The sequence below is a fragment of the Rhamphochromis sp. 'chilingali' genome, assembly GCF_963969265.1.
Source record: "Rhamphochromis sp. 'chilingali' genome assembly, chromosome: 2".
Lineage (NCBI taxonomy): Eukaryota > Metazoa > Chordata > Actinopteri > Cichliformes > Cichlidae > Rhamphochromis > Rhamphochromis sp. 'chilingali'.
In genome coordinates this window covers 63,789,827-63,814,641 of record NC_137930.1, presented here as the reverse complement: position 1 = coordinate 63,814,641, position 24,815 = coordinate 63,789,827, and the positions used below count along the sequence as shown (strand labels likewise).

Here is a 24,815-nt window from a genome sequence, read left to right as displayed (position 1 = left end):
ACCGCTGCTGATCCAGGTAATGCTGATTGATTTCAGGTCCTTTGCTACACTCTTCAATTTACATTGTATAAGCATCGATTTCATCCTGCCTTCATCCCTTCTGTCATCACTGTTTACTGCTTTACTTTTGTGCCAAATTTTCTCTCGCTCCTCTAAGCCTTTGTAGAAGTTTGTTTACGAAAAGCAGACAGGGCGTTCGGTGGCTTCCAAACTTAGTTCCAGTGTTCAGCTGAGCAGCACAAATGAAAACGAATGGGGTAAGCAGTCGAGCAGATTTCGTGAAGTAAGACTACCACTTGCAGAAAAACATGCCTGGTTCACACTGAAGCTCACAGGTGGAGGACACACAAACACAGGCACAAAAAAACAAACATGTCTCTGTTTTTTGTTGTCTGATATATGCAATTGCACATAACGCTCGACATTTTTATTAAAAAGTATACTTCTGCTAATCACCTATGTGACAACTGTCTTTTAATTTTAACTTAAAGGTAAATAAATAAAAGAACACTTGTTTTTTCCCCCTTTTTCATAATCTACAGGTTAATCGTAGTTCAAATCCTGACCTGGATTTGTAGCACCGTGGCATATTTTGTACTTAAATCATTGGATGATACAACAGAAACTAAAACAGAGCACTGCTCTTTAGATTTACCTCCCCTGTGGCTTCACTGTTCATGTCGGGTGGAATCCGACAACCCTGTTGGCGATGGCATGCTTTTCCTCTTCCCCCGGTGTGCGCCTCTATGCCCTTAAATTATTCTCCCCTGATTGGTTCTTCAGAGAACAGAATGTTCAGCTCAGGTAGTCGCAGCCATGATGGGCATGCATGACTGACAGAGTAAGGAGAAGGACTCGCTGAAGAGACTAACAAGAAGGAAAACACTTGGAGTGAGGAGAGAACAGAAACTAAGAGTAGAAAAGACTGATGACTTCAAAGGTTTCTCTGACCTTGCAGAGTATTTCTGAAAGGAAGAAATCAATAGGTAATGGAGTCAGGGTGCAAGCAAAAAGTGCATGGGTAGTTCCAGTGCAGTGGGCCTAGGGATCAAAATAATCCCTACATTGCACTGTACATTTCACTGTCTAAGCCCTGCACACTCTTTTGTACAATACAACAGCACTCCGTGAGGGGCACTGCAACATTATAGAGCTGCCTTCATCTTAAGTGTTTACGGACCAATGGTGTTCTGCAAAGCCATCAAACTTTGTGCTAGATGGGGTAGCGAGAACGGCTCGTATACCACACAGCGAAGGCTTGTGTAAAATATCAGTGATATTTCAACAAATTCCAATAAAGGGAAGAGAAGCAAGGGCATATGGTGAAAAAGCAGCGCACGATCTGTCAGATAATAACGCTGCTGCAATATTCATCATAGAAAGCAACATACTGCTAAAATTGGCTCGTTTGAACTGATAGTGTCCAACAATGTGTTCTAAAATGACAAGACAGCATTTCTTATTCCTTTGAAGCATCAGCAGCAATCATTTTGGCTCATTTGTGAAAATCGATGGAACAAGGATAGCGTTCAGTCGAAAGTGAACAAAGAGTCAGAGAAGAAGAAAGACACGGCACCAGAGTGAAAGACTTCATGCAGGAACCCACCAGACTCTGACCCATTAAACCTTTGTCTGTTTTCCATCTTCCAAATTCTTTATATTTTAATATTTTATTTCTCATTTCTTTTTCATCGGGTAGGCTGATACCAAGACCGACCCCTCTCGGGATGCATGATATTTATATTGGAAACCAAACTGAATATTTGTGACTACAGATTTCTCAAAGTCATTCTAGAACCAAGACTTGACACTCCAAAGCCCACTTTATTCTTCTTCTTCCTTCTTCTTCTTAGTTTAATTTTTGATACTAGGCCATGCCTGAAACACCTGGCTACCCAAGAGGTAGCCTGCTCCTCAATTTGAACATTTCAAAACAGAAGACTGCTGGCTCTAATCCAAGTCCCTCCCACATGACACCCTCTGGAGGAAGCTCATTCCCACTGCTTATATCTGCAATCTTATTTTTTTGTCACTAGCCAGAACTTGTGACCACAGGTGAGGGTAGGAATGTAGACTGATCTATGAATTGACAGCTTCACTGTCACACTACAGAAGATTGGTACAGCATTCCAATTACTAAAGAAGCTGCACAAATCTATCTGTTACACTCACTCTCAACTCTTCCCTCACTCGTAAATAAGACCTCAGAATGCTCCTCCTCTTGAGGCATCAACTTGTTCCCGACCTAGAGTGGACACTCCACCTTTGTCCAGCTAAGAACCGTGGCCTCAGAATCGGGGGTGCTAAATCTTGTTCCTGACACTTCATGCTCAGCTACAAGCTGGAGGTCATGGTTTGATGAAGTCAAGAAAACCACATTATTTGTGAGAAGCAGAGTCAAAATCCTGAGACCCGAAAACCACCTCCTTCGGCTAGGCCTAGAAATTCCCCCCTTAATTATTATGAAAAAAATCTGTGACAAAGGGGAGAGCGGTGGACCTGAGCACCCACTGGGAATGAGTCTGATTTATTGCTGGCAATGCAAACCGAGCTCTAGCTTGTCCAGGGAGAGGAAACGATTCAAAGCAACTGAAGCTAAACACAAACAACAGGCAGTTATAGCACACAGTTTACCTCATGCTATGCTCAGGACATGCTGGCATGTGACAGGAGGAGCAAACAGTTTCTACCTTCCCGTTTGTAATTCGGGAGCAGAGGTAACACCTTTTTCAGGCCAAGCACTGCAGTCACATCAGCAGGTGGAGTTTTCCTCCAGGCAATGTTACAGCAATGATGGGCTTGTTCTTGAAACTATATGATTGAGGACTCATGAAAAAAAACGAAACTAAATAAATACATTAATTTATTAATACTGCATAGGCAGAATTTTGCTTTTGACTGGGGTCAAAACATTTGTAACTCCAATAACCACTAAGACATCACTAGGAACAAACTGATTGGCAATTCATAAAAAAGGTGAAATGACAGGAAAAAAAACCTGATATTTTGAGTAGATGTGATATCAAATATACTTTAATATATATATTAAAAGCAGTGTGGAGCTAGAAAAACTGTATTGTGAATCACCAGTCCGATGTGGGAAAAATGTTGCATGTTGCATTGTCCATGTCGCATTAAGAGTTACTATTATTAGCACTGCACAGGTAGGCGTGTACATGTAGCTCCTGTTCTAGTTGACTTTAGCATACAGACTGTAGTAGCCGGAGAATCGATCCACCAGCCTTCCAGTTGGCAGACAACCCACTTAGCCACTTACCTTAGTCACAGAAAGGATTTCTTACACAAGTTCCAACAATTTGTTTGCAATAGTTTGTGACGTGATTGTGATTTATGGCAAACAGAGGTCAGGTGAGCTCAACTGATGGTGAAGTAAAAGCACCATTTCATTTCTGTTGGCTTTGCTCTCCCATCTGTTGTTAAGCCTTTAATTACATTTGCAGTAATAAAACAACATTTACATTTTGCTTTACAATATTAGGAAACTATTTAAACTAAGCTCGATCTTGGCTTAAGCATCATAAACAAGTAATTGGCACATAAATCATTCACACTATTAATAACTGAAGTCACCTGCATATCCTTCTAGTCTGTCCTCATAAATTAAACACACACAAACGAGCCACATACAGTATAGAAACACTGTCATGTAAAGCTGGGAGCATTTGCCCAACTTTACATTGCTCTTGTGTTAAAATTAGGCAAACTGGTCCCGGCTTTAATATTCATTTAATCCAATAAACTGAGGAGTTTATTTTGCTCCTAAATGTTATGAAGATCAAAGTGGATCAATAAAAAGTGGAACAAGAAATTAAAACTTGAAATAGTGATTTTTACACTGTTAATAGAGTCTTAATAGAGACTTCAATAGCAGACCACGTGTGAGGCTACAGTTCACAAGTAAAAGTTTCAAGCATGTCTGGAATAACAGACAGATTTAAGTTAATATTGTTTAAAGATGTCAAACACATCTGCTGCTAAATGTAAGGTATAAACCAAGCTTTACTGATTGGCATGACAAATGAATGGTATTGTAGCTCAGCTCAGTTAGCTGTAGTAATAGCCCTTTTGGTTTTTACAGTAACTGTTGGCTTGTGTACTCTGTTTCACATTAAACAACTTCTGAATAGCTCCCTGATTTTATTATTTATTTTTGGGCAGAAGTTCTAGTGAAGTGTTTTCCCCCCCTCATAGCTTGATTTTAATTGACCCACTGTGCAACAATTACAAATGTTCAAGATCAAGTTCAAGCAGTGAAGAGTTATCAGAGTTATCGCCCTAATTAAAGGCATGCTGCCATGCAAACCGCTTGAGTTTAAGCATTGAATTAGGAGATGCGCAGCCTTTCGGTATGGCCAGTGGCCTTCCTGTTGGGCCCTGTAGTTCAAAGCAGCATAGAAGTTTCAGAGAAGTTTGTGAGTGCAGAGTTCGGAATATGTGAACTCTCCCACACAGAGAGGCCAGAGCCTCAGCCTGCAGGGCCACTAGTTCAGAACAATCATTGCTTTGAAATGCACTTCTCCGTCTTTTCTCTTTCTCCTAACTACATTTCTGTGTCTGCGTCTTTGATTCTACACTTCTTGCGTTCTAAATCACGTCCACTCACCCTTTTGGCCCTGCTATGTATCCGTCCTCTCTCGTCTACTCATGTCCTGTCCAGACAAGGGCAAAGAGGCTAATCCTGGCTCTGAGGCCCAGTGAGCTCAGTCAGCTCTCCTCCTTCTCTCGTCTGTCAGCATCCATTTCGTCTAACACTCTCCCGGGCTGGCGCTATGGACACCAGAGAGCAGGATGGTACTTCTGACCTCTTTGTGTGAGGAATTATTCAACAGCCTGCCTCTGAATCTCAGTTTAAAGACCCCTTTAATCTGCCGAGCAAAGTAGAGGTTGCACTCCAGGAGAAAAAAGGCTCGATCAAAACAATACTTTGGGGGGTCCTGGCCTCAACTAGTGAGGCGGAAATACAATAAGATTCATCTTAAATGAAATAAGACTCAGGCTGGAGATATTGCCTTTTTCCCTCAGCCAAAACTGTTATTTAAGAGCCAGCAAAAAGTATTTACACAAATCCAGTTGACCATTGTGCTACAGGGGACTGGAAGAACAAACAAACAGCAGAGGAGCAGTGGGGTTTGGGAGGAACACAGGAGTGGCTTTACAATTCCTGGGCTGACAGCTGTGACATAATGAGATATATCTACAAATAAATAAAGGATTGAGAAAAGAACATGCAAATGCAAACCGTCTAACTGGTATCAACACTGGAATAAAATGTAACCAGGTCAATAAATAAGGCAGAAAGAAGTTTATTTTGGAAGCAAAACAACTGCTGGCAAAAAAATCAAACTCTCCTAGAAAATGTCGTCCTAAGTTCATGTGTAGGTGGATCCATCTTCCAAAATAGTTTTTTTTTTTCTTACTGATTGGACCACTGCACACCAGCATGAGTGTATACGCTTGTGTTTTTAAAAACTATGTTCATGTTTTATGTTGAAGATATCAGAACGAGTTGAGACTGATTTGTTGTCTCTTGTGTTTCCCATTAGCTACATGGTGTTCAAAAATAAAATGCTCATTAATGAGACACCAGGGGGATGTCCCCACATATGACCTTTACCTCAGGTACAGGATAAGTATTCCTTGGTGAGAGACTTCAGCACAATCTGTTGGCTAAAGAGCAGGGGCTTATGCGGGATCTACTTTCTGAGTACAGCTGTCTTCTGCAAATGAATGAGATAAAAATAGGCACTCCTCTGCGGCACAAAAAAAAAAATGTAACAGAGAATTTTATATGGTCACACATATGGCAAAAATAAACACAACACAAAGTCACCAAATATATGCATGCCTGCAAAGCACAATCTTTCCATGCTTATGAGGCACACAAAGAAGAGAATTGAATTGTTTTGTTGTTCTTTCTTAATCCACTAGTGTGATACTTAAAATGGGCCAAGAGACGGAAATGATGTAGACATCGACACGTATCAACAATTAAAGCGTGTATTTATGGAAACCTTTTGACAAAAGCCATCTGCTCACATTACAGATGGAAGGAAATTTAATATCCAGTAGTAGTCAACACTGCTCTGCCTCCATGGTAATGACTATGAGTGCAAAGGGCAGCGGATGGACACTGGACACCCTAGAGATTTATGATACTATAAATATAAAGAAAGCAAGCCTTGCAGCAATCATTTGTAATGATAGTAATATTTAGAATGTGTTTTTCTGAGAAGTATGCTCTCAAAAAAAACTACCCTTATGTCTCAATGACAGAAGGAAAGCAAACAGAGTCAACAAACCTACCACATATACCCATAACTGAGTTTATTTGTGTTTTCTTAGAGGGGGTGTCTAATTATAAGTCAACCTGCAGAGAATTCATAGCTGCAGTCACAAAGTTTCCAGGCACTGTGTTCTCCTTAGATAATACACATCCTGACAGAAGTCTTGCTGAAGCCACAATAATGAGTCCCCCTTTTTGCCCCCTCTCTTTCTCTTACTCCCTTGTTTCCGATCCCTCCATCTGTCTGTCTGTCTCTGCAGAGCCCCTAATGGAGCCAGAAGTTTGTCTGGGGATTTCGGGAAGCAGTCGCCAGAGATACCAAACGACAACTAGCCATCTACTTGAGAATAATAAGGCCCACTTATGCCAGAGCAGATAATGTAGATGTCTACAGCAAACACAAATAGCGCTCTGACAGCCCAAGCAGGATGAGCGTGATGCCTTGTGATAACTTGTTTTAATCTTTAGCAGTACATTGTACATACAGTACATGTTATGTCAGCGAGAGACACCGCGTGCACTATATACATTCAGTTTATGTTGGCAGTTCAGTGATCTGCTTTCTTGAGAATGCAGCAAGGAAGTTAACTGAATTCAAACTCCAATCACAAACACAGTGGGGCGTCTCATTCCTTTTGTGTTGTGCCAAAGTTTAAAATTGTTTGCAGATATGGATATACTGCTTCTCGTTATAAATGACATGTATTTGAGGAAAAGCACCAATGCAGACGCCTCCATTCACTTGCAAGAGAATTTTCTGAGCTAACAAGTTATGCTAGTCTAACCCTGATCATAAACAGCTCATGTTATCCTCATCTGTTATCTCATTTAGAGGCTACCAGACATTCCTCAAATATTTTTTCCCCCCCATTTAATTTGTCAGTTTTGTCATGTTTAAAATAAAAACAACTGCAACTATAGCACTAATTGCATGTTGTTGGAGTGAAAGTGGCTGACCAGAATGATATAGAGGCTGTATTATACTGGAAGTATCTGATACTTCATATGCATAAATGATAGTATTCCATGTCTGACAGTTGTTGACAGATTAAGGTCAGTGAGCGATGAGAATCTGAACGTATAGTCGTCTATTAATGCAACAGTCTTTCTTTAAGTTAAAGGGCGTCACAAGCAAAAGGTATACAAAAAAAGGTTAGTGTATACAATAAAATTCCCTATGAATATACATCTTAGATTTCCAAGTCATTCCAAATTAAGACAACCAATAACCTATACAGTAAGTTTACCGACTGTAGTGTGACAGTGTGTGTGTGCTTGTATGCCAGGGAGCACACCTTTGTCAAGAGTCGTCTGCCTTTTCCCTGAGCTGCTAAGAAGAGAACAGTGAGAGAAGTGACTGTTCGAGGAGGAAAAAACAAAGAATGGAGGGCAGACCATATGTTTTGTTTTTGTTTTCTAACTGGGGAGAATTAGCAGGGTTAGGAAAAACAAAACCAAAAAAAGATTTAAGAGGAGGTTTATTGCTTGCTAAATGAAAACAGGCATCTGCAAAGCAAATTACAAGCCAAAAGCCAAAAATGATCAGATGAGATAAACTGGGATGGTGCACAGAGACGACTGAAAACGGGAGGGCGAGACATTCAGAGAGATGAACATATCGGGAGATGAGGGATTCTATTTGGTGTGGCAGCTCCTCAAAGTCGATCTTCATCAGCAATCCCATCTTTGTGTGAGCTCTGGCTGAGATGGGCGGGAGAAAAGGAGGAGCTACAGACCAGAAAGATCAAAGCCAACTAAAACTGTGGATCAAAACCAAACTATTACTCTAGTGTTACAGTAGAATTATGCATGCGCCACTATTTGTGCGCACAGAAGTAATCGGCCTTTGCTTTGATGGTATTAAATTTCATCCTGGTGCTAAACTGAGGCCAAGGGTCTGGAAGAAAAAGAGGAAGGCTGTGCACTGAGGGGAGAGTGATTTGAGGATTGAGGAGGGAAGTTCATTTAAGTTGGCAGAGAATTCGTTTTAAGTGGCCCTTGTGGCTCTTTGGACGGGGATGTCAGAAGAAGTACAACTGCTGGATCGCAAAAAGAGTTCAGGAGCTGTGAAGACTTGATGTAACTCTAAATAATCAATTTGGCTTCAACTGTAAAGGCGGATCTAGTCGTTAAAAAGGGATTTATTAATGACGAACTTACGACAGCCTTTCTCGTCACTTTTGTCAAAGCAGTCGGGCAGTCCATTACACTGCCGCCCGCCTGGGACACACTTGCCATCGCCACACATGAAGATTCCAGGGATGTTGCAGTCCGTGGTGAAGTTATTCCCTGGAAGCAGCTGGCTCTCTGTTGATAAACAAGAGAAACAGAGGAGAGGACAGACTATTACAAACTCGCTCTGTAAAGAAATCAAACAGGTAGAGCGATTGCATTACAGCAATACTCATCACCAGAGTCAAAATGGAAATCTGTTATTATCTCCATTGTCTAAAGACAGAAAAATATTAAAGGCAGCGGCTCTATTTAAAAAGCCGTATCAATCTATGAGCAAATAAACAGAGGAAGATCTCATGAATACAAAAGCGGTCTAGGTCATTCAGTGTTAACAGTATTGTGGGTGAAAATCACGATAGGGAAGATAAAGATACAAACATCAAAGAACACTAATATACAAACAGAGCACATATTTCACCCTAGACTTACACAGATGCACCAATACACACGCGCAGAACAAAAATAAGCACACCGTCGGCACAGTAATCATGAGCCCCGAACCAGTTTGGGGCATTTCTACTGGACGCAGTGCAGCTGCGGCATAATGGGCTGGAATGTGAGACACGGCCTTTTGGCTGAGGTTTGACACTATGTGGTGAGCAGTTTAGCTCGCAAACAAAGCTATGTGGCAGTAATAAGGCGTCTCGGACAGACCGCGGAACACTTTTATGCTGCAGTGCTAAAACGGGTTCAGCTGCTGTGAAAACGTATGGACCTTTGCATCTTAAATGGCAGTGTGGCTTACCAGAACAATGACTGATGGAGTCCTCAGCTCAAATGACTCCAATTGTGAAGTGCAGCGATGTGAAAATGTAATTATTATTTACCGTGCTCTTTCGGTTCTTTTTCTTTTTTAATTTATTTTCATGACTGAAATGAATAAAATGGAGGGATATATTGATACATGAATGACCTGCACAGTACTACACAAACTCTTAAGTCCTTAGTTTTTTTCATATTTGTTTTCATGAAGCCAGTAATTTTTTAAAGTGGTTTTATGCAATAGTTCTCCAGGCTTTCCAACAGTCTTTTTACACTGGCAGGTTTTTGCTCATTTCCAGTTTAATTGTTGTACCCGACCATTTTCAGAGGAATGTTGTTGTTTTTTATATATTCTATTGTTAAACCATTTATCACTGACTTACCCGAGCATACAAAGCAAATCTAACCCAACAGATGACCCAGTGTTTTGTCTACACATGACAGAAAACTTAAAGCACCAATTTTAAATGGCATATTTGTTACTAGCAGTGTGTTGCAAAAACATATCAACTGTTCCAATTTCTTTAGTTGAATCTATGAAAATGCCAAATATAGCTTGACATCTTATATTTTCACAGCCATAAAATAGAATTTTGCATCAACAAGGTGATTCCCAAAGTGCTTTTAGCTTTAAAAAACAAAACAAAACTGGTATATCTTGGTCAGGTGTGGTGTGCAGTGTATGCTTAAAGAAAACAGACAAGTAGGGGACAAAAACAGGTCAGAACCCCCCCGCAAAAACTAAACGATCTGCAGCGGATGAACAGTATCTGTCACGCCCTTAAGAGAAAACCCCGCAAAGACCTGACACACGACCTGAGAGATTCATCTAACCTTTCAGTTGATCCATCTGCTGTTCAGTGAAGCCTCATTAGAGATGGTCTCAGTGGAAGGGAGGCTATCGTGAACATGAAAGGAAACAGGGAGAAAAGGTTGAGGTATGCCAAATTACACCATAACCTGACTTAAATAAGTGGAAACAGGTCTGATGGAGTGATGAATCCAAATTTGACATTTCTGGTTCAAATTGTCAGCAGGAGGAAGTCAGGAGAGAGCTACAACAGTGAGTGTCTAGAGCCATCTGTAAAACACGACAGGAGCTCTGTCATGGTTTGGGGCTGCATTTCAGACAGTTGAGTTGGAGATCTTGTCAAAATTGACGGAGTTATGAATGGAGTTAGATTTTGATCCACTGTGCAACACCATGTGTAATACCATGGAAATCTGGAAAGCAACGGATTGGCAACGGATTCCTTTTTCAGCACGATCCCAAACACACTGCCAGTGCAATCAAAGCATACCTGGATAGAAAAAACACACAATGGAACACTATCAGTCATGAACTTGGCCCTCCTCCGGAGCCTGGACGTCAATATTATTAAAGCAGTGTGGGATCAGCTTGAACAGAACTGAACAAAAGGCAGCCAACATCCAACGAAGAGCTTTGAACGCCCTTCAAGGAGCCGACAGAACCACTGACTGCTTAAAGAAATTACAACAAAGCTTAAAAGAGCCTAAAATAGTTCAGGCTGTACTAAAGAACTCAGCTGGTCATACCAAATATTGACTTTTTTTAAGCTCAAGAATTCAGCACAATACTTAATATATGTAGGTACCTGCAGCTTTTTTTTATTTTGTTTGACATTAAATATTTATAACAAAAGACAGTGATGGATGTCTAAATGTCCTTCTCAACAAAATCTGAAAATGAGAAAAGGGATAAAAATGTTAAATGCAGAATAGTAATGACAAATATGAAAACCTCAGCTCCATCACCTAGTGGGGGTGGGGGGTCATAGTTTGGTCCCGCCTTCACTGTTGTGATTGGTGAGGGGGTAGGGACAGGCTTAGGGCGTCGGGGGGTTCCCCGGAGGCATCTTCCTTGGGGGGCTCAACCCGGGGTAGCGGTCACGTCCGGTTGGGGGCTCTGTTGGCTCTCAGGTGACTGTTTCCTCGCGGCTGCGTGCAGCGGGGCTAGGGGAGGGTCTGTGCTGACGGGCGTGGGTTACTGACCTGGCAACCTGGCTGCCCCTGGGTGGGTCCGGGATGGGCGTGAGGTTCTGGGGGCGCTCCGTCTCTGGGCTGGGGCCCGGGCCGGGCCTCGGGGGCTTGGGTCCTGGTTGGTGTGTTGCCGGGGTTGTGGGCGGGTGGGTGCATGGGGGCCCGGCCCTGGAGCAGGGTGCCGCCGGTGCGTCGAGCCGCCTGGGGGGCTCTTCAACTGGTGGGGGGGATGGTCACATCTTGCAGGAGCTTTCTTCTCTTCAAGAACTCTCTGCAGGAGGGGGAGATACAGGAGAGGTGGAGGAAGATCTCAGCCTGGGCGTTTACCGTCTTATGTAGTCTGGAAGATGTGTGGATGGTGGGGTGGGTGCAGTTTTCTCTGTGGTGGGGTTGGGTGGACTGTCCAGGGCTCTGTGGAGCCGGAGGGCGCTACTGCACTGGGCCCCGGGCTGATGGGCCTGGGCCCCCCTTCCCTGGCGGATCGCGGAGGGTGGGAGTGCCTACTGGGGTCAGCGGGGGAGCTGGCCCCAGGGAGGGGTTACCTGCCCCTCCCTTCCTTCCCTCCCCATCTCCAGCTGCCTCCCTCTTCCCGCTCCTCCACAACCACCCACACATGCAGGGCCTTGGAGTGGGGGTATGTCACCAGGGTGCAGAGGAGGCTACCCCCTGTCCCCTTCTGGCTGCCTCTGCCTCAATTTTATCCCACAACTTAGACATTCACATTATTCACACTCTCATTACACATACATATAGGATCTTGGGGGTGGGCACAATCACGGAGTCCAAATTACCATCAGGGTGTATACCTCACCCCTGACGTCGTTGCCCACCTCTCAATTTTAAATACACTTAGTCATTGAGGGCTAGCAGGAGGGACTATGCGCTTACCTGCTGCTCCTTGGCAGGTAGCTCCATGCCCTCCTGGGTTTTAATTGCACCTTAGAACACATATGCATCAACACTACAATGAGCGGGTGGAGGGAGGTTTGGAGTCTTCTCCCACCCCCATTCTCTGCGGCCTGCTGGAGCGGGAGGGCTAGTAGGAGGAGTTGGCCGTCCGACTGCGGTCTGGGGTGTGGGGCCTCCCTGCTGCTGCGGAGTCGGGGTGGTCTGCCTCTCCCCACCGCAGGGAAAAGGGTAACACCACCTGGGTCTGGGTGCAATTCCCCCCTCCAGGGGCAAGGGTACCTAGACCCGGTTTGTAGAGTACCCACCACCACTTCCCCTGCCGGTGGCGGACTCCCTCAGGTGTCGGTGTGTTGGTGGTTCTTTGTGTCTGGGGGTGGGCGTCCGGCTACACAACGGCTCACTCCTTTGGCGGCCGCTTGTCGGGGCCTGGGGCTCGCTCGGGCCCCTTTGGAGGTGGGGTGCCCCGGCTCGGTCACTCAGGCACAGCTGGGGGCCGGCGGAGCTCACGGGCGCGTCACTGCAACTCCCCCTGACTTCTGCTCCGCGGCTGCTGGGCGAGCCCTCATCTGGGACTCTCCTCAGCTCTTACTGGAACAGTGGCGCGGCTGCCATTTGAAATTACTTTCTACTTTGAAAAAAGTAACTTTAGCTGATCCTGAAGTGCTGTGACTGCAGCTTTTTTGGCATCTGCAGCATGACAGGAATGAGACAGAAAAAAGAATGTGCATAGTGTGCATCAGGGACTGTGGGGCGGTATTACTTTCTGCATTGTTATCTTCATCGTGGCACCAGCTGCAGGGAACGCCAGCCTGCAGCACATGAAAATGAACTTGCTTGAAGTAATTATGTATTGTAATTGAAGGTGATGGAAGGCCATTCAAGCTTGTTCCAGTACACTAACCTCTGCTTCAGAAGCTTATTTTTCATCAGACTTTTTAAATATAGTGCCAAATCACAACAACGGTCATCTCGGAGGTTTTATACTGTTCAGTAAATGTCTTTCAATATGACAGAAAAGAACGCAAACAATTCCCTATGAGGATTTGGCGACACTGGGGAGACAATTAAATACGAACCTGTTACAGAGCTGTGAGTATTCACAGACCAAACACCGCACAAAGAAGCGTGATTAGGGCAACACATTGTTGACAACCCAGAAATGTCCATTCAGAGCCCCACAGAACAAGTGTAGGCGAGAACCATATAAAATGACTTCAAAGAGCTGACGGAGATACACTGGGTTAATTGGAAAGCTGCTTTGGGAGCACAAGAGGACAGGAAAAGGACTGTCTCTCATATATGTGTATGTGTGTCTGCGTGGGTGTGTTTGAGGAGTGACCAATAAGAGTGAAAAAAAGAAAGAAGAAGAAACAGTTGATGGACAGCTCGTCTTTTCCCACGAGTGTAACACTGCCAGTAGCAAACCTTTTGCAGTACTTCTTGCAACAAGCTTGTGATGAATCCATCTTTTGGCAAGCCTCTTATCCCAATGCCCCTGTCATTCTGTCAATTCAGTAATAAGCCTCAATACTTGTTCGCCACTGAGGTAATGAACAAAAACCCACCTCATTACCGCAGAAAGTGTAGCTATACAGGTCATTACAGATGGCACTACAAGAGAAACGAAATAATAACAATTCACTATGCAATAATAATTCACTATGGTACTCTGGGGTTTCTGCAACACTCCCAAGGTGACCTGGGCAGTTTTATTGGAAGCAACTGTGTCGAGCATTTATCCCTTATGCTTTTAACCATTATTTTGTGGACTGCTCAGGGCATTGTGCACAATCCCCTGTGTATGTGTGTGTAACTGTGGTCACACAGTGAGTGTGCGAGGGAGAACAGGAGGAGATAAGGCAGGGATGAACCTGGAAGTGTAGACCAATTACTCTGAGTAAATATTGACTACACCATCCTTTCCTCTGCACACCCACCGTCTGCATCCCATCTTTTCTCACCCTTCAGCAACCCTGTGTCTACTAAGGCCCCATTTAAACTGTTAAATCATAGAGCGTAGAGACATCAGCTGGAAACTCCCCCCCTTTTTTTTAATTTTTTTTTTTTAATTAGCATGTACATTTTTAGTTTGTGCTACTTTCACAAAGTTTCAGTGGCTCAATCTGGGTGAAATCTTCCTCTCTCTATTTGTTCAGCTCAGCTTCTGTTGCAGTTATATTGATTGCACCTCTCTTACCTCAATTATAATTTGACATGAAAATGAACTCCCAGCATAAACACAAGCTTAATTTCCCAGCGGTTCTGAATAATACTCAAGTTATTTCTCAAGTAAGCTTCCACATTGTTTCATGTTAAGTAAGTGATATGCAATATGATGGATGATTTTTTGCAAGATTATATACAAAAGGTGTAATTACTAGACGCTGGCCGATACAGGATTTTTAACTCCGATACCGAGGATTTTGTGATATTAAAGAACCGATATAGTGGATGATAAAGAGATTGCTCTAACATTTATGCATAGCTATTTATGAGCCCTTAAGGTAATATAAAAATGCAGCTTAAAATGAATCTTGTTTTATTGTTGCAGCAAGTCATGGATTACTCTTTTACACCCTGTCTGACTTGGCTCAGATCAGCTGGTTGTTGTGTTTGTGGTGTTGCCAACAGGGAAGTTTCAAAGTGCCTTTTGGAGGACAAACTATGTAATGTCAACACTCATTACATGGTTGAAGGCTCTTTCCCCCATTTCTTCTATACTTTTTAAAATGTTCATTTATTGGCTATTATAAAATTACATCAGCTTATTGTTCCGTGCATTATAGAAACTAAAATCTAAAAAAATGGTAGATCTTGTTATTAAGAGAATAATTTCTCTGAATTAAGCTGAATTTAAGTGAGCAAGGAGAAACCCGAGCAATTTAAAACTCAATCGTAAAACTGTTAACAGTTTAAAAATATCCAGGTCGTTCACAGTTTGCAGTAAACCACAAAGAAATTTGTGTTTCCACAAAGACGAGAAGATGTTGAACATGGATCCAAATGATGTAGCTTTCATCAGTTGGATTTATAAATCTGGGTTTGGAAAGTTGGGAAATGCTATTAATGTTGACTCTAGGATCTTTAGCGAATAAAAGAAACTCATTTTAAAAAATAACTACCTTTGTTTTTTTTTTTTTTAACCCAAACAGACATTTCTGGGTTGTGTCTGACCTTGAGAAATGCCACAAGTGAGAAAATAAATCAAAGTGATCCCACATGCAAAGAAGATTAAGAATTGCAAATATTGGAATCAAATTGGAAAGATCTGGGAAATATGTAACCACAAAATTTCTTAATAGGTTAGGACTTTAATATTTAGGACCACTGTTACCCATTTAAAGAAAAAAAATCATATGAGTGCACATGGAAAGCTTCCAACTTTCATTCCAAGATGTTCCATGGGTATACTTCATGCATAATGATTCTGGAAATGGCAGTCATGAGACTTTTCAGAGAACTGCTTAGGGTGCCTTAGTTCTCTGAATATGCAAAGACAGGTCCAACCACCCACATCTGCCTCTGTCTTCCAGGCCTTATGAATATTTTCCAACCAAATGTCAGTATGCTGCCTCGACAATGAACAGCTAATTTGGTAATAAAAAATATATATTACTCTTGACAGTAGCTATTGAAAACGTATTAAACCTTAAAGCATACAGATGACCTCCCTTCACCTATAAGACTCTTCTGGGTGTGTGTATAGACTCTGGGTTGTACAACAGAGATATGTTACTGCAATACTCCACAAGGGTAGACAGGAAAGTACTGTGTAAAGCAGAGTAACACACAACAAGATGCAATAAGGATTAAACCAACACTATATAGGAGCATGTAGCACATAAGTTTTTCTAAAAATTCTGTTTCAAAAAAGATGAAAGGAAAGAAATGAAAGGGGGAGATCAAGATATGACTGGATGTGAGTCATATGGAGCAATTATGAAAGGAAAGAGTACAGGGGTAATAAAAAAAAAAAGAAGCAGGGAGGTAACCAGTAACATCATTTTCTGTCCTTGGGTTCCCAGTAATATCCACCCTAAGCAAATTCTGTTCTCTGTGCTCTGCACATAAAAGGTCAGTGATATAAATCTGTAGCTGAGGTGACTATTGGCTTGGCTGTTACTTCTCTAACCCCCATCTTCCCCAGCAGCCTTAGATATCTGCCCTGCATTGATTAGCCCTGAATAAAAGGTTGAGCCTCAGATTGAAACAGCACCCGAGAATTGATTGGCCCGACTTTGTAAGCTTGAGTAGCAGTAAGAAATAGTACTATGGGAGAAACATCACAATAAAATGGTTATGGAGGAGAGTTTTTGAGCTTTCCGGACAAAAAAAAATGTCCTCAGAAATAAATCCGCATCAACCACCCCTGAACATAATCTTTTTGTCCACACTACCAACACCATGCTGCTAAAACTATCTCCAGCGAATTATGTGAAATTGTGTCTGAAGCTGTAAAGGAGCATGCCAAGTTACATTACAGACAGATAATGTCAATACAAACATGGGCAGCAAGGGCTGCTTCTGCTGGATGATAAGGGAGGAGTGAATCAATATAGCCCAGCTCGGAATGAAAACTAGCCTTTCAGGTTCAAGAAAAGAAACTTATTTTTCAATTACACACCGCTCTAAATGGGCTAACTACAAGTAGGGGGCTCTCAGACGCAGCAGGGGGTGATTTGGCTGTCTCTTTCATTGTGTGTGTGTCTGTATGTGGCAAAGGGAGACAGATCTTCCCAGAGAAAAGAAGAGATTCTCCATCCTGTTACTTTGGCTCACTGAAGCATCCAGTATAAATAAGTGCAAGTGTAAAGAACCTGGTCTGCATCAATTAAAGGCACCCTATGGACAGACAGACACACACACAGGAAGGGTAGCATAAGCACAGAGCAGCAGAGCAAGCAAAGCAATAATGGTGAGAGATGGAGAAAAGAGCAACCATGCATGAAAATAGACAGCAAGCCGGAATAATATGAAACCAGCTACAATGTAGCCACAGTATCTCTAAGCTGCTGCTTTGCCTTTTTTGGTTTTGCCTCTAAGGATGAATCTACTGTGTGAATCCATTTGTTCCCGGGACGAGTCGCTGACTTCATAACCTGCTGTGTAGTTACTTTATTTGCAGTGTCAGTTGGCAACAAGGGCTAAATGAGCTATTGATAATATCACCGAATGGCAAACTGAGCAAGGACCGCGTCTGATTTAAAGTTAATGTCATTTTAATGTGAAAAGAACACATGGTGAGAAAAAGTCACAAAATGTTCACATTAAGTCATCCACGCTGTGCGCACTCAGTTACTCAGTAACTAAGGGTGATTACCTGAAGAACACAAAAGCAGACTTCAAATGCAATCAGACTTTTAAAAAGTGCTAAAATCAAAAGTTACCAAGCAGAACTCCTACAAGGCAAATAAAACCTGCCTAGCGCTGATGTACTTAAAATAACCAAGAGCCTTTCAATCTATAGATTAGTTACCCTTGAATTTAATGAAATGTATTTTTCTTGTGCTTTTAATACCTTTTTCTGTCTATAGATGATATGTACACCCACTTCACTAAGCCTTTTGATACATCGTTTAATAGAACTTATTGTGCACAGAAATATTGGGGTTATCTGACAATTAATTCCTCATTAAACACACTGCACACTCAAAGTGACAGGTGCTCAGACACTTAACTTTGAGTTCCAAAGTAATTGCAGTAAAATCATTGAGCCAATGTAATAACTCTGTTCCTGACACAGCTGCTAAAGTAAAGAAATTCATGAAAATAAATACCATAAACCACATATAATATTTAGGACAAAAAAGTTTTAAAGAAGCTGTAAGCATGTACTACCTTTTCAATAAACCAAATGCATTTGAACATACTATCAAATTACACTCATCATTAGCAGTTTATCCTGTTTATGCTGATTCTATGGTGTAGCTTGTTTACTTAATAGGCAGCGCATCTCTTTTGTTATAGCTTTTAATGTGTAGCACACTCAAGAAAAACAACTTTCTCACAGGGGAAAACTAGTCTAACAGCTTCAGAGAAACAAAAAAGGAATGTAAGAGGTCAGGACAATTATTTCTAGCTCCAGATTCTTGTGATACACATCACTGATGCACACATACATTCCTCTGTACACACATCTTAAACGGGCATCACCGGATCAAAGAACTAAATATAACTTTGTCCTTAAGTGCGCATAAAAATGGTGCAGGAGAAAGGGGTTGCTGTTTTGCTTGGCAGACTTGCATTTTCATCATGACTTACAACATATTTTTTTTTATAATACTGACTCACTAAGTTCCTAAATCAGTTTTACAGCATAGAAATTCTGCAGCTGTGTGGCCAGGCGTCCAACGTGTCACCTGGTAGGAAGATTCTGCAAAAGATGCACGAGGAAGCTCAAGTTTGCCAGGAGAGCAATGCTTAGCTAAAAAGAAATGCTAGCTTTTATCCCTGCCATCCTGTTCACCAGTGGTCATTAGCCAAGTGGTTAAGCTTATGTTGAGTTTTCTGTTTTATACATGAAGTTAAACTCAGGGCAGCCAGACTAGAAACTATACTGGCCATTACCCTCTTTACAACGTTGTCTTATGTAAGAGCAGTCAATTCCAACAGTGCTCAGGTGCTCGAGTACCTTCGGAGAATTCTGAGCGCACAAGTTTGCCAGCACAGCTCAAGGTTAAATTTATTCGTCATGGGGTGGTGGTAGATTGGATCAATTTAAGGAACTACGCGTGACTGGTTATTTCGCTGTCTGTCCTGTCCTCCAATCAGACTGGCACTCCAGGCAGATTGGTGAGCCTATGCTTCTGCCGCGACACTCACTGCATGTACATTAGCCTTTAAGAGGGGACTTAATGCTAACAAAACAGACCAATTTAAAAACCCAAAGTAAAGTGATGCTTCTATATCTACCAGTTCCACCGGTGCCTCCAGCAGTGTCCAGTCAGTTAACACTAAAGACACAGACAACAGAAGTGAGGATGAATGCAGAAAAGGAAGGATTATCAGGCTGGTTACAAAATGGAATTTCTTTGCATAGCCTACAGCTCTGAGGTTTTGTGAGGTCTCTGCTACAAGTAACAATCAAGAGTCTCTGAAAGCTTTTGTTAAAGATGGATTTTCAAGCTGGGCTAAAGCATTTGAAACACTCAGATTACACGAAAAGTCCAATCTGCAGCACACTGCTAGAATTGTTGCCGCTACTAATGCAGGTGTTAATGTTGCTGCTTCTTTGTCTGCTGGTAAACAAAACCAGATGGCTGATGCTAGAATCGCTTTGTTGGGTATTCAATCTTCTCTGCTTTCTTTTACTTCAAGGATTGGCAAGTCAAGGAAAAACAGATGCAGAGTACAAGATGACGCTATGACAGCAAGCCAAATGTGTAAAGAGGTTAAAACTCCAGCAACACTTAAAGTATGACAAAACCCTATTACTGCTTGACCAACATGTTTTGCCCTGTACATTACACAGAGAACTTTTATAGGAAAACATAGACTTTCAGTCATTTTTATTGACACAGCTGGGGAAGCAGAAACTCTGGTACCTGCAGCTTTACTACAAAGTCCAAAGGTTAGAGACATGACTAATGCTATAGCCAGATAAGTTTTAAGGAAATTGCGGATTTACTCTGTTAAGCAAAGTGAAATTTCGAACAAAACAGTCACTGCATGCAAACTGGTTTAGTAATTATTGAAAATTCTATGAAAACTCTTAAAATTAAGAAAAAAATTAATTGAAAAGGACACATGTGGTCAGATTCCTAATGTAACAATGCTACATTGAACACTAATGTGCACTATGTTATCTTTTAAAGGTTTGGTTGTCTATTCTTTCTATAAGTAAAGGGTTATAATTTTAAAAAAGACCCGTGCATGTGGAGGTAGCCTGTGTAACACAGATCCTAATTATATTAAAAGTGACAAAATGAGAATGAGACAGAGCTTTGAGGCATTCTCAGTTATCATTTCTAATCAAATCTAAAATTTGAGGGTTTTTATTGGAGGGTAAGAGAGACATAATGACTTCTCATCTGATCATCATCACTTTGTTTGTGTATTGGAGAAGTTAGTCTGAACTGCTTAACATTCTTATTCATAAGGTTTAACTTAATATACCAGTGGATATCTATATCCTTGTGACTGAAAGACAGTGCTTTAAATAAGAATAATATTAGGGCAGTCCTCAAGTGTTTGTTTCATCTTATTGCATACACTGCGATATTGATTCTCAATATTACATGTACTTTCATCAGCTTTAATCCGAAACTTTGTAAAAATTTGTTAAACTTTTATCAGATACCGACTTCTAAGTCTATGTACAACAAGAAATACTTAAGCATAACTATTCAAGAATACAATATTGGTGTGCTGATGCAACAGGAGGGTAACAATGCTAATTAACAAATATGTCAGCATTTATTACTTTGTGGTGCAGTTTGGAATTGATTTCTTCCACATTCACATGCACACATATGGTCTTAATTAAAACTTCCAATGCATTGTTTTGTCTTCTTCTCAAAGTTTTTCCATATCACTTTGTCCAAACTATAAAGTGCAACAGTACAGGTGATGAATAGATAACTGGCCTTTGTGTGTAGTGCCAAAGACTTTCTAGGAGGAACTGATGACACAGTGTTATTTACCCGTTCTGTAGGTTCCTCTTCGCACAGCACAGAGAACACAGAGTAATGGGAATGTCATTTAAATTCATGTGATCTACTCATTTTATCTCTATCGAGGATGCCGCGCATAGACACACAGCCAGAGAGATATATACATAGAACGAAGGAGGAATACTGAGCAAGAAAGTTAAACAAAAGCAGCAGGTTGCTGCTGAAGAGAGAAAAACAATGTTTAAGAATCCTCCCCCGTCACTTGTGTCTGATTTCCACATTTCACATGACATTTAAAATATTCACCAAGCAGCAGTGTCATTTCTGAGCCGCACGCACACCCATTTATCCGCATAACTAAAGACGTGAAATTTAACTACACATATTTCAACATCCTGAGGAAAGAGACTTTAATAAAAACAGGACTTTCTTATCCCACGCATCCTGCTGAAAGCAATGCTAAACAATCATAAAACAAAAACACACGCTTAGAAAAAGCTGCTAAACTTATTCTTACTCTGACATAAATTGTGTGGTTTGAGTGGCTGTAGTGGCTGTGTTCTGATCGAAGTGTAATGAGACCAGCAACGTTTCACTGGTGGGTGTGACACGGCTCACCGCCGCACCTAGAGGCATCTCTACATTTGCTTATTCATGGAGCTTGGAATTTTTGATGAGAAACAAGTAGTAGTAGACGTACTTCTAATTCTTTCCGTTAAATTATCGAGCATGTTTGTGTCGGGGAGAAAAACATATCGCACATAAAGCCTCTTCACTGCAGAGTATTTTGCATATATGATGCCGAGGGGCTCCTTTTTTCATCTTTAGTCTAAAAATAAGATTAAAAACAAACAAACCATCAAACAAACAAAAAAAGGCTTAACACTAGGTAACCAAGCTTGAATTTGGGTGTTAAAGGACATCTCAAAAAATTTGCACCGTCAAACCCAATCAAGAAACTCCTGAGCAACAACTCTCACAAGGGGAGAGTGATTAATTCTCGGCTGGATTTTCCACAGCACCGGTCAGCTCTCTGTGGGTGGGCAATCAGCAAATCCCCCTGTGTGCATCTGAAGAGAAGCAAACAATAGACCACAAGCTTGTCCTCTTACTCTAGGATGAGGGAAGATTAGTCACCAGTTGTTTGGAGGACTTAACATTTGCTTTTTAATGAAATAAGGATGCCAGAATTCAAGGAAACTCACAAAACAAAGGAGTATTGCTTAATACCAACCTTTAGATGTGCAAACCAACTCCTCGTTATTGATACAAGACAATAATTTAAATAATCATTGATTCAAAATTCAAAAGAGGCAATAAAAACTGAATATGTGACTTGTTGTATAAACTAATTACAACCAATCTGGTAAATAAGTGCTGCAGATTTATAGCCCGTCAGACCAGCAGGAAAACTGAAAAGCCAAATTGCATTTCTAAAGTAATGCTTTTCTATATACAAGAGTAATATGGCAATGCTACAAATCAATCATTCTCTCAAAGTGCACATATTATTTTTGCTTTTCTTCAATGAATCTATGGGCTTGTGTCATTCAATATGCCCGCATAAATGTACGTTGTCTGTAGCTTATGACATTATCACAGACATTGAGGGATAGCTGTAATTTCAGTACGCATTACTTAGAAAACCAACAGCCTCCGTTTCCTGCAGACCTCCTTGAAACTAATCCAAACACACATGCTCCACACAGAATTAAGCAGTCTTTACCCACATGGGTTTTGCCCCAAAAGATGTTGCAATGCCTCGCCAGCCTTCTGTTTGGTGCATAAAAATGTAAACAAGTATTAAAGTGAAATATGAACTTTTTGTGACCCTGCCTGTCTTCTTGCTTTGGCTGCCATTTTACTCTGTCTACAGCTTAGGCTTTACATCCCTGGCAAGACGCTGACTTCTTGGCCCGCCAGTAGTAAGTGTGCTCTAGCTTTTTCAAGCTTGAGAGGAAACAAACTCAATAACAATATAAATAAAGATATACAATGTCTGTTAGCAACAATTTTATTTCTGGTTTCAGTACAAAATCAAGGACTTTTCCACCAGGACATGACCACCCAGTGACTAGCAGGCATCTAGAAAGGAGGGGCTTTGACAAACCCTCTTAAAAGCCTGAGCCTTGTTAAAGGGGCTGAATTATTGATAGTGCATCTGTGGGCTGAAATAGCACCGGAGTGAGTGGAGTGAGGCAGACACACAAGGAGAGAATAGACGTGGAAAATTAGCAGCTTAAAGAGACAAACTAAGGCCAGACAGAAACTGTGATTAGTTTACATGCATGTACATATTTTATGCTTACAGTAGAACTCATTGTGTGACTTTTGACGACATCTACACTACCAGTTAAATATTTGGACACGTCTTCTGATTTCATGTTTTTTTCCCCCTCTTTTTTAGGTTCACCTGTAGGCTGAAGTTCAAACTGAGCATCAAAATGGGGAAGAATGGTCATTTAAATCAGACCGTAGCGTGACTGTTGGTGCCAGATTGCTAGTCTGAGTATTTCAGAACCTGCTGATCTACGGGGGATTTTCTCACTCAGGAATCTCTAGACTTCACCGTGAACAATCTGAAAAACAAAAGAAATATTCAGCTCTCTGAGTGAAAATGCCTTGTTGATGCCAGAAGTGTGAGGACAACGGGTAGATAGCAGATTATCTCAAATAACCAGACATTACAATCAAGGTACAAGATATGCAGAAGAGCACGTCTGAACACACAACATGTCAAAACCTTGAAGTGTAATTACAATTCACACGGGTTCATTAAAATTGGACAAAAAGTTGTCGGGTCATTCAGATATTCAGAACATTCAGAAGCGTAGATATAGCCTGCTTTGGTATCAACAATTCAGACTGGAGTTGGTGGCACCGTAATGGTGTAGGGAATATTTTCTTGGCACACTTAGTCCCAGTTGAGCATCGTATAAATGCCACAGGCTATCTAAGTCTTGTTGCTGACAGTGTGCCCATCTTCTGATGACTACTTCCAGCAGGATAATGTGCCATGTCACCAAGCTCAGATCATCTCAGACTGCTTTTTGAACATGACAATGAGTTCACTGTGCTCAAATGGGGCCCACAGTCATCAGATCTCAATTCAGCAGAACACCTTTGGGATGGAGGATTTGCACCATGCATCATTCAACACATTTACAGCAAATATGTGATGCAATTATGTCAATATGGGCCAAAAGTGCTTATTTGTTTTTCATGCTTTTTAAGCCTGTAAAGTCTGAACCATAAAATAATTGCTAGCAAACTATTTGTTTGGAAACTGCAAGTGCTTATTTAACTCTAACAAATTAAAAAAAATAAAATATCATTTTGAATATACGAGTTATAATTTGTATAATTTTTACTACATCTGGCATTTTTGTGCAACTTATTTTGTCTTTTTTTCTTTGAACACTTTACCCCACAATAATAGGTACATGAAAAAGTGATTGACATTGATCCATAAAAATGAAAACACAAGCCCAGTTTAATTTGGAAATTGCTGTCAATTCCCCTTCAGTCATCTATTAATATATCTCTAGAATGATTTCAACACAGGTGCTATTAAGAAGTCCTATTAAGATTTTTAGACTAAAAAGTCAATAACCCGACTGGCAAAGTCTCTACATAGGAAACAATAAAGGGAACCGCTGACCAAACGGCTTTCAAACTTGCATCCACATACATCAGCTATGACAAGATGTTTACAACAGTGTTTCATTAGTTCTGCATGATAGTTTTATACTATTAAAGCAACAAATCCAATGTCAAACAGGCCTTTTTATATTGCACTTGAATCACTGCAATGGTGACAGGCAAAATTACCCTGGCTTGGCTAAATAAAACTCCGTTAATCACACAATGGTCCCCCATCAATCTAGGATCAAAGATCTCAATGAGCCTATAATCCCAAAGCTTTGATATATTTTCGCTGTTTATGAGTCCATCTGTAGTTACATTAAAAAGGAGATCAGAACATCAGTGCA

The 24,815-nt window shown here is 41.2% G+C and overlaps 1 protein-coding gene and 1 long non-coding RNA gene across 6 annotated transcripts in view; one reads left to right on the top strand and one right to left on the bottom strand.

Annotated features, from left to right (window-relative positions):
- The window catches only part of LOC308389494, a 49,305-nt gene extending 41,305 nt beyond the window's left edge, over positions 1-8,000 (top strand). The window contains exon 3 of the long non-coding RNA XR_013970281.1: positions 6,565-8,000. This is a non-coding gene — a long non-coding RNA (uncharacterized lncRNA). The remainder of the gene's footprint in view (positions 1-6,564) is intronic.
- ldlrad3 (low density lipoprotein receptor class A domain containing 3) overlaps positions 1-24,815 on the bottom strand; it is a 101,177-nt gene that overhangs the window by 55,636 nt on the left and 20,726 nt on the right. For 2 of the 5 annotated variants that reach the window (XM_080870905.1, XM_080870908.1), the window contains exon 2: positions 8,465-8,611. The exons of 1 other annotated variant lie outside the window; for it this stretch is intronic. In XM_080870905.1, the coding sequence (XP_080727031.1) occupies positions 8,465-8,611 (147 nt within the window). Of the gene's footprint in view, positions 1-8,464; positions 8,612-10,135; positions 10,200-10,516; positions 10,603-24,815 lie in introns of all 5 variants that reach the window. 2 more of the 5 variants (XM_080870907.1, XM_080870906.1) reach the window with 2 other exon arrangements.